At 38.5% G+C, this 10,170-nt stretch overlaps 1 protein-coding gene across 1 annotated transcript; it reads left to right on the top strand.

The window, feature by feature from the left end:
• The first annotated feature begins 3,071 nt into the window (after positions 1 to 3,071).
• mesd (mesoderm development LRP chaperone) lies at positions 3,072 to 5,304 on the top strand. Its single transcript, XM_064336606.1, has 3 exons — positions 3,072 to 3,260; positions 3,896 to 4,128; positions 4,400 to 5,304. Exons 1-3 carry the CDS (start codon positions 3,102 to 3,104, stop codon positions 4,647 to 4,649), a joined length of 642 nt encoding a protein of 213 aa, XP_064192676.1. The 5' UTR covers positions 3,072 to 3,101; the 3' UTR covers positions 4,650 to 5,304.
• The last annotated feature ends 4,866 nt before the right edge of the window (positions 5,305 to 10,170 follow it).

Genomic DNA, 10,170 nt, shown 5'->3' on the forward strand with positions numbered 1-10,170 from the left:
TCAGTTCAACTTTAATTTTATGTTGTACGTTACCGCTTACTTATTCGGCCGATTGTTTCCAATAGGCTCAATGGCCTATTATGCAAACACAATAGCTAACACCGTTTAAAATTGAGTTGAGTATTTTGGACTGGTATACTTTCCAGTAATTTCTAATTGTTGATTATAAAGTGTTTTCGGGGGTGAAAAAACCCGAATTGCTTAAATATTGCTTTTAGGTTTTAGTAAAGATAGCTGGTCATCATAACTATTTTTAATTACTTAAAATTCATGACAGATGCATAGAAATGAACTCAAAAATTGTGAAAATAAAAGTATATGGAATGAAACTCAAGCAGTAGCCTAATATAGACCTGTTATTGTATCACTGTTATATAGAATGCAGCTTTTAACTTTATTACATGGCTATATTTCAGTGATATCAAATTTACCATAAATGGTTGGTGTCTTTCAAAGGTCAAGTCGTACAACCCAAATCCTACATTCAATCTTGGGGTAACGGGGATTACACCAAACTGAAGCTCCTAGCAAAACTACTATGTTCTCTACCATGACAAAATGTACCTATAACTATTATGAACATTATGTGTTACACTGGCACTCTTGGGTTTTTCTTGTCATATTGTTAAGCGGTCAGTAGGAAATTAATGTGGCTGAATAATGTGCTTTTGTACAGATTTAAATATACGGGCAATTTGTAATGATAACATTTGTAACGTGGACCAGGTTATATAGACTATGAATTTATAATGGTTTATGCATCATATAGTGTAGTTTTAATCCTACTTTTTAGTTATGGTCCAATAAAACAGATCGATGGACACGTATTTATGCTATTGTGTCAACTACAGCATTACAATGTCTTTTATTTTACACACGTTTAATTAACTTGCGAAAAACAATGTTCAATCATGTAATTACAGGCTTACATAGCCTATGTATGTATTTACTTCGACATATCCATATTATTTATGGATTTTTAAAAAATTATCATGCACTGTTCCATGCTGGCTCTTTCAAAACATAAAAACATGAGTTCAATGGCCGTTTCCGTATGTGTCCGTATGCACACCGTATGGTTTTAATACAAATAGCCGCACTGGTTTTCGTCTGAAATTTTGGCTGAGAACCATAAAAACGTACAGGGCGTGTAATCTGAGTCTATGCCGTCTGTTGTAATATGACGTCATTGCCATAGACCCGATCCAACACGGCGTGAAAAGAACGCTGGGGAGGTAAACTAACCAATCCGGCGGCATTATTTGGGGTTTGTTTCTTACAACACGCCCTCTGTAGGCGTGTTTCCAACGCCGAGAATTGAAAGTTTTGTCTGGAAATGCTAGCTGAATAATAGCTACCGAAACTTAGGCGCTGTTGCACCCCACAAACAGACAATGGTTAGGTAACATCAGTGCTATTGAAAAGCTATTCAAAACGAACTTTTGCTGTGTGCAAAACAAATGAAAGGTTTTTAATGAGTAGGATAATAGCTGGGTTATAATTTCTGTATTATTACAAAATTATGATAATTATGAAATCAATAAGCATATTGCATAGCTAATTAACTGCATTTTTGAACAACCCGTTTGTAATTATAACAGATGCATATTACATATAATATACATACACATAATAATACTTTTACATATAAATAATAGTATTAATAACAATAATGATAAAAATATAAATAATATAAATAATAATGCGTGTCCATGTGTGTGTGTGTGTGTGTGTGTGTGAGAGAGAGAGAGAGAGAGATGCTACATTGTAAAATGATTGTCTGTTATGTTGCTCCATATATGTGTTAAATGTCATGGCCAAGGTCACAAGCACGTGTCTGTACTGGGATTAATAAAGTATAACTGAACTTAACACATAAATCTTGTTAAAATTTTAGTGATTAGTATACTGTTAACAATCACCATTGTACCATTTTTAACTAGTTTTGTCTGTTAGCAGTCTCTCCAGTATAACCCAAATCTGCAGTCATTCACAGGTCTGTCCTGTATAGCACGTGCGCTGAATCTGAAGGGTTCCATGTACATAACGTGAAGGCAATAAATGCAGGCAAATAGACTGGATGACTTTTTTGAAAAAGCTTTTCAGGTTTCTTTAAAGCCCATAAAAACAGAAGTCTCTCAGATAATGAAAAGGAAACTACTGGATCCCTGCAGCACATTAACACTTAGTCCACTTGAGTAGGGTGAGATGGCTGGAAGTCTGCAGCCACAGCCATTGCTACAAATTGTGCATTGTCAGTCACACAGCTGTGCAGGGCACAGTGCCATTGGGTGGAGTGTCCTGAGAGGAAACTGCTCTGTTTCTGTTCAGAGAGCTGCTCACTTCACCAAGGTTTGTGTATATGTGCACTGATGTGGAGAAATATTCAAATGAAAAATGTATCAGATGAAAAACTGTGAGAGATTTCTATATAACTGCTAGAAAAATGGCAAAAAAATTACTTTGATTTGATGCTCGCTCTCTCTCTCTCTCTCTCTCTCTCCCTCCCTCCCCCAACACAAACACACACACACACACACACACACACAGCACAGCACAGCACAACCGTGATAATAATGAGCAAATTTATGTCTGGAAGTCATTGACTATATGAATTTCTGTAAATGAATTTCTATAAATCTGTAATTTTCTGTAACCTATAGCTTCAATTCCCAGACAAGACACTTCTCTTGTAACCTTGAGCAATTGTAAAATGAGAAATCAAGAACTGCATTTTTTTAAAATACTGGTGTTAAAAGTACATTATTTATTTTTTTAGAATGCATGCTGAGAAACCAACTGAAGAATCACACATAGTGCTATCTGAACTATCTGTAACCTAAATTGTGATAATTAATAATTTACCATGGTTTGAAAGTATATTGCATTAACAGTGAGATCAGCCATGGAAAAAATGGCACCCAATATATACAATTGTCAAATTGTAGCTTCAAGTAATCTACAGAATTCGACAAGGCCTCTTGTTCAATCTTCAAAGCATTTAGCGAGCAGCCGGTCAGCACTACCAAAGCCGCACCCCTTTCACGCGCTCTGACGGAGGAAAATCCTTTCAACCAGTCAGATTACTCCAGTTGGCAAAAATGGCGTTACCCTACAAATGGTGTGTGTGTATGTTGCTCTGTATAAGCCTAATATGTACTCTTGCAGCGAATGATGCTAAAGACAAAAAACCTAAAAAGAAAAAAGACATTCGGGATTACAACGATGCAGATATGGCAAGGCTTTTGGAAGAATGGGAGGTAACCTGGGCTTTTTGTAGTTTTTATTAGCTTGTAAGGTATCTTGCTAGCGTGGTTAGCTTGACTGGATAGTGTATTGCTATTCATAGCCTCCAAACACACTAACTAGCCGCTGCAGTAATTTTAGCAAACGTTATTATTTGCTCACGTCTTATCTCGCTTTCTGGGCGATTTCCGTAGTCAGCTTGCAAACTATCAAACTGATTTCTGTATTTATTTTTTAGGTCGTTGCTAATTTTGTAGCTGACACAAGTTGACTTTTCGCCTAAAGTTTGCTAGAGCCGTAGCTAACTGTAGTTACATGAAGCATTCGACGCCTCTTATTTTGTCTTCTCCAAGTTTAACTTCAGAATGTTGAGTATCGTCGTAACATCCGTACGAATAAATTAATGTGAAAGCATGATTTATCGCTAGCTAGCTACACAGGCCACAAAACGTTACTTAGTGTCTTGATTAACCCATCTGCGCTTGCTGTCCCAATAAACATGAAGTTAAATATTTGCTAAAATTTTGCCTCACTTTAAATTGCTTTAAAGGCCACATATAACATAGCCAGGGTGGAAGTTTTTGACTCAAGTTTCTTCTTTGAATGTTCAAGTTAATTCTGAAATTGCTCTCTGCCTCTGTTTCCGCAGAAGGATGATGAGATTGAGGAAGGAGATCTGCCAGAACACAGAAGGACACCCCCACCGGTGGATTTCTCAAAAGTAGACCCTTCAAAGCCAGAAGAGCTCCTTAAAATGACAAAGAAAGGGAAGACCCTCATGGTGTTTGCCACAGTGTCAGGAGACCCCACAGAGAAAGAGACAGAGGAGATCACCAGTTTGTGGCAAGGGAGCCTGTTCAATGCCAACTATGATGTTCAGAGGTACAGCGCCTAGTTTATGCCTTACTCACCATGCGGTGACATAACACTACTCACGCTAGAAGAAAACCACTTACCACAGGGGCTGTTAACTGCTTTTGTGTTTCTAATTCGCAATGCATTGTACCTGCTGGCCTCGGCTCGTTCAGTGTCTTAGTCGCAAAAATAAATGCATGGGCTACATTAGTGGTACAAAATCGACAAATGCGGTGAATCTCGATTTCGGTCCAGCTGGAGACGTGGGTTGATGATGCAGTTTGTGCCTCCTTTTTAGGTTTGTGGTCGGCTCAAACCGTGCCATCTTCATGCTCCGTGATGGGAGCTATGCCTGGGAGATCAAGGACTTCCTGGTAGGACAGGACCGCTGCTCTGATGTTACTGTGGAGGGTCAGGTGTTCCCTGGGAAGGCAGCAAAGAAGGACAGCCAGGACCAGAATGAAACCACCCAGAAGAAGAAGAAGAAGAGTAAAAACGGGGACACGAAATCGAACAAAGCAAGCAGTAAAAACCGACAGGAACTGTGAGCGACTGAATTCACCAGTTTGGTCACAATGAATCCCCTGAGAAGAGTTCAGAGTTACTGAAATAAATAATTATTTCAGATATTCCTCTATTAAATAATACTCAGTTCAATCAGGACAAATGAGAATATTTGAGAGGATGGTTGTACTGTAATGGTTAAAGTTTCTATTTCTTTAATCACAACACACGGGGTTACAGTGTTAAAGTTTACTTTAAGATTTATCTCTTTTATTGTTTCAAACAATTTTCTTAATGATTAACCATTTGTGCCACTGGCTGGACTGTGTCAATGAGTTTGCATACATTTTATTTGTAGATTAAGGCACGAACGGCATAAAATTGAATGAAAGTCTCTTTTGAAATTAGCATTATATTGATGATCATTCTTACTTTGAAAATATTTGCCTTTTACAATTGACTATAATTTTTTTGCATTTATTACATCACAGCCACATAGAAAATATTGAAATTAATGTGACATCATTGTTCATAATTTATAAAGTGTCATGGATTTGTAAAATGAGATAATCATTCAGAGCTTCAACATGCCAGATTTAGGTGGTATAATGAATGTGTATTGATACACCCATCCTTAGTATTGCGAACGGTACAGCTGACGTCCAATTATGGAATAAACCTTTTTCTAAAAAACAAAAAGATACACTTTATCATGAGTTTTTTTTTTTTTTTTTGTACCTTTTAACCTCCAGGGGTTAATAGCCACTGCCTTGTGGTGTTACCATCTGTAGTGGACTACTATGCAGTCTGCTGTAACACATTTGCTAACTTCTCAACAACCTGATAAATGTAAACTTTGGACTATCATTTGCCTGGGAATAATTTTGTGTGGCACATAATTTAGACTAAGCAGCAAGGAAGGTGACTATCTTGTTCTAACCATGTAGCACCTTATTTTGCAGAAATAATTTGATTAATGCACAAAAATGCCACATTCACTCTCATGGAAGTAGTATTCATTTGGTTAGTATTTCAGGATGATCCTTGTCCATATTGCGCATACTTTGATACAACAGTCTGATTTCGATTCAATGTATTTTGTTATTCAAAACTGAACACACTAGTCTGTGTAGACCTACTGCATGCATTTTAGAAGTAATTCAGATGTGAACATCTACGGTTGCAAGAAAAAGTTTGTGAACCCTATGGAATTGCGTGGATTTCTGCATTAATTGGATTTCTGCATTAATTACAATTAAATGTGGTCTGATTGAGTCACAATAATAGACAAACACATTCTGCTTTAAACTAATTACACACAATCAATTGCACTTTGTCTTTATTCAACACATTTTCAAAACATTCACAGTTAAGGCAGGAAAAGGTATGTGAGCAGCAATAACCAACACCAAATGGTTCCTATAGCTGCTGATCAAACTTGCACAATGGTTAGGTGGAATATTAGACCATTCCTTCTTACAGAACTGCTTCAATTGGCTTATTGACTCTGATTTAGCCATTCCAAAACAACATTTCTTTCTGTTTAAACCATTCTGTTGTTGATTTACTCGTGTTTCAGGTCATTGTCTTGAGACATCACCCAACTTCTTTTAAGCTTCAGATGATGAACCGCTACCCTGACATTCTTCTGTAAAATTTCTGAGTGGGTAGCACTGTCGCCTAACAGCAAGAAGGTTGTGGGTTCGAATCTTGACTTGGGGCCTTTCTGTGTAGAGTTTGCATGTTCTCCCCATGTCCGCGTGGGTTTCCTCGGGTACTCCGGTTTCCTCCCACAGTCTAAAGACATGCAGGTAGGCCGATTGGAGACTCCAAATTGCCCATAAGTATGAGTGTCTGTGTGAATGGGGTGTGTGCCCTGCGATGGATCGGCGGCCTGTCCAGGTTGTATTCCTGGCTCTCTCCCAATGCACGCTGGGATAGGCTCCAGCACCCCCTGCGACTCTGCTCAGGATAAGCGGGTATAGATAATGGATGGATGGATGAATGTTTTTGAATTCCTTCTTCCCCTCAATGACTGCAGGCTGCCCCAAACCATGATGTTCACCATGCTTCGCAGTTGGGATGAGGTTTTGGTGTTGGTGAGCAGTGCTTTTTCCCTCTAAACAGCATTGTGCGTTTCTGCCAAAAACCTTTGTCTCATCCATCCATAGAACATTTTCCCAGAAGCATTGTGTAACATCCAGGTGGTTTTGCAATCTTGAGACATGCAGCAATGTTTCTTTGGAGAGCAGTGGTTTCCTCCATGGTATCCTCCCATGAATATCATCTTTGTGTAGCATTTTCCTTATAGTGAACGCATGAACAGAGACTTCAAGACTTCAGAGCTAGTTCAAGATTTCTGCAGGTATTTTGCTGTTACCCTGGAGTTCTTTTTGACCTCTTTCATCATTGCACGCTGTGTTCTTGCCTTGATCTTTGCAGGATGCCCACTGCTAGGGAGAGTACCAATAGTACAGAATTTCCTCCATTTGTAGGCAACTTGTCATATTGTGGGTTGATGAACACCCAACTACTTTTGTAGCCTTTTCCAGCTCTATGAATCTGTACTGGTCCACTGAAAATTGTTTTTAATAGGGCATGTTTCACATGAACAGATGTTTCTTGAGAAGAGAAGACCCTGTCCTGTTTTATAGGGCAGGTCACCTCCAAACCACACCTCAAATCTCATCTCATTGATTGGAACACCATTAGTTTTTAGGGGAGCCTCTAAGTCATTAGCTTAGAGGCTCACATGCTTCTTCCAACCTAGACTGAATGTTTAAATGATGCATTCCGTATTGACAAGAAGTATTGGTTTGTTGCTGCAAAATGATGCAGTAAATGAATAAATACATCACTTATGCACTTATCACTGAATTTCTTGTGTGGATTAGTCACTGAACTTCCTCTATACAGATGATGTTCTTCACTTCCATTAATCAGCACACAGCGTGGGTTACTAGACCTGGCTCAGAGCTGAGGTGATGTGATTTTGGATGGATGATTTCACACAGATGTCCTACCATCTATAGGAACAGAGAAGAGTTTGTACTTGTTTATCAGTAGTAGTGAAAACTCTTAACATTAATGTTCGTTTGCCCTTATAAGCCATATGTGAATTTTGATAGCCAAGTGTTTCTGTTGCCATCAGAATCATGATTGTTACTCAAATTAGCTTTCCTCCCAAGTTTTTGCAACCAAAATATTGTTACAGGTGACAGCCTTATAAATGTATTAACACTGACACTCCACAGTACATTAATGAGTAAGGGACTGGTATTTTATACTATAGAAATCATTGGATAGGCCTAATTATCAGGCTGTGCAGTTTCTGAAATCGAAGAAAAATTGTTAGGCCTCAGTGGTTTCTGCTTTCCCCCACCCTCTGATCAAGGAATGGCACATGACTCCTCCTGCTGAAAAATTCTTAGAACAAAAAAAACTGCATGAATTTGCTTCTTGTTTTCCCAACAAAATACTTTTCTGTGTTTCTATTTTCTCAGAACAATCTTCTCAGAAGTGCCTTTCAGTTGGGATTGTTTGCCTGTTTTTGCTTTGATGGCGTTTGAGCAAAATTGCCGTTCAGTAAAACGAAGAAACCGTGTTACGCGATTAGCATTTTGATGGTTCATATTTTAGAGTGCCTGTGCATGTGTGACATGTTGAGTTCAAAGCAGCTTCCCGACACTTGTGAACGGCTGTCAGTTTGACAGCTGAGGCAGTCTGTAAAGCTGTCTTCCCATGCCCTTTCAGACGTGGCCACACCATTTTGGGTTGTTTTTCTTTTTTTCCCCCTCCCTTTCCCTCTCACCTTCTATACTTTCTCAGCATGGCAGTTTGCCACAGCTTCTCAGTTGGGAGATGGAGGTGTGTGAACATTCTGAACAAATTTGGCTTGTACCAGAATGAATAAATGAAACCTAATACGTATATAACATGATGGAATGTGTACATTTACATTAATGCTTGGCTTAATACGAAGCTTAGCTTATTTTAAATAATGCAATATTGTTGTTGGGATTCAGGTGTGGTGTTAGGGAATGCGTTAGCGATACTCAGTGACCTCTTAGAACTGCTTTGAGTTTGGGTTCAAAGCCAGTATGGACAAATCTTGTGCCCAAATAGAATGTTCCTGCATGGCGTGGTTCCATCTGCAAGAAAAAGGAAACGTTATTTTTTTTTCTCCTCCCAATAATCACAATTAAGCATACAGTATGCACACATGCCGAGCCCATCAAAATACACAGTGTGATACAATATGAGTGCCGTGTGTGTCATGCGTCAGTCAGACAATACATGCTGATCTTCCAAGGACTTGTTTTCAGAAAACAAATCTATTCTCATTGTTCTGTGTTGCGACACTCCACCGCCCAATCCTTGAGTGCACTCCAGGGAACAGGACTGCCAGACAGTTGGCCAGTGACCCGATTCACCCGGTATGTCAGAAAGTGCCCCAGAGGAACATGACCTCAGCAAGCTCCTACATTTTCTCTACCCTCTGGTAAAGAAGGAATACGCCTCCTGAGACAACAAACAGACACCACAAATTCACCTCTAATGTTCTCACTGTACAACTCCTTATGAATTATAATGGAAAGCCATTCAAATTCTCTTCAGATTCACTTTAAATTTTAACCTTGTACAGTGTAGCCAAGTCAGTATTTGATACATTCAAATGTAATGTACTTGTAGAGAAATAACTCAATTCAACTCCATACAGTCTCCCAGTCTGTGAATTTAATTATATTTTTATGGATAATTTGATAATTTGATGAGAATGTGTACTACTGTATGGTTAATAACCTAATATGTTGAAGAAAAGAGATAATGACCAGTGTTTGTTCTTTTCTGAGTAAAAAATAACTTGACACAATTGTAACTGTTACTGGTAATTTTGTTGACAGCCTTTATTTTTAAAGATCATTTAACAATGACACAAAGATGTGAGATGTACAGTGTATCAGAGACCCTGCTAAAAGCACTTGTGATATGGGCTAGCCCAGTGTAAATTGTCGGGATTTTTTACAGGCCCTTCCTCTTTCTTTTTAACTTTCTCAGCATGAGCTGGAGAGCTCTGCATTCCTCAGTGATTTATAATGGGCCGAGGAGCCACACCCACTGCTCTGCTTAAGAACGGGAACCGCTGTCTAGGATTCGGGAGGAAATCTTAACACGTCTCACATCCAGGGAGCAGGGTCTGCATGTTTTTTCTTTTTTTTTGTCTCCTCTTCAACCATTTATCAGAAGCTAAAAGGAAAATATAACGCCAAGACTCAAAAACAATGTGGAGCACACCTCATGTTTAATTTGCCAATTACTGCATTCAAAAAGGCTGCCAGGATTTTAAACCATTTATTTTCATTAAGCAAAATCTTGGATTTAATCCACAGTTTTTTTTTCTGACATTAATTCAACATTAACTGCATTAGTTTGTTGAAAACAACACATTGGCAAGGTATCAGTTATGTTTCTCCAAACATTGTATGAAGGGAACACTTTCTCTCCATAAACACTTTATTAAAATCACTGAAAGTACATAGTATTACTAAAAAAAAGAAAGAAAGG

Source organism: Anguilla rostrata, chromosome 5 (assembly GCF_018555375.3).
Source record: "Anguilla rostrata isolate EN2019 chromosome 5, ASM1855537v3, whole genome shotgun sequence".
In the NCBI taxonomy this organism is placed as follows: domain Eukaryota; kingdom Metazoa; phylum Chordata; class Actinopteri; order Anguilliformes; family Anguillidae; genus Anguilla; species Anguilla rostrata.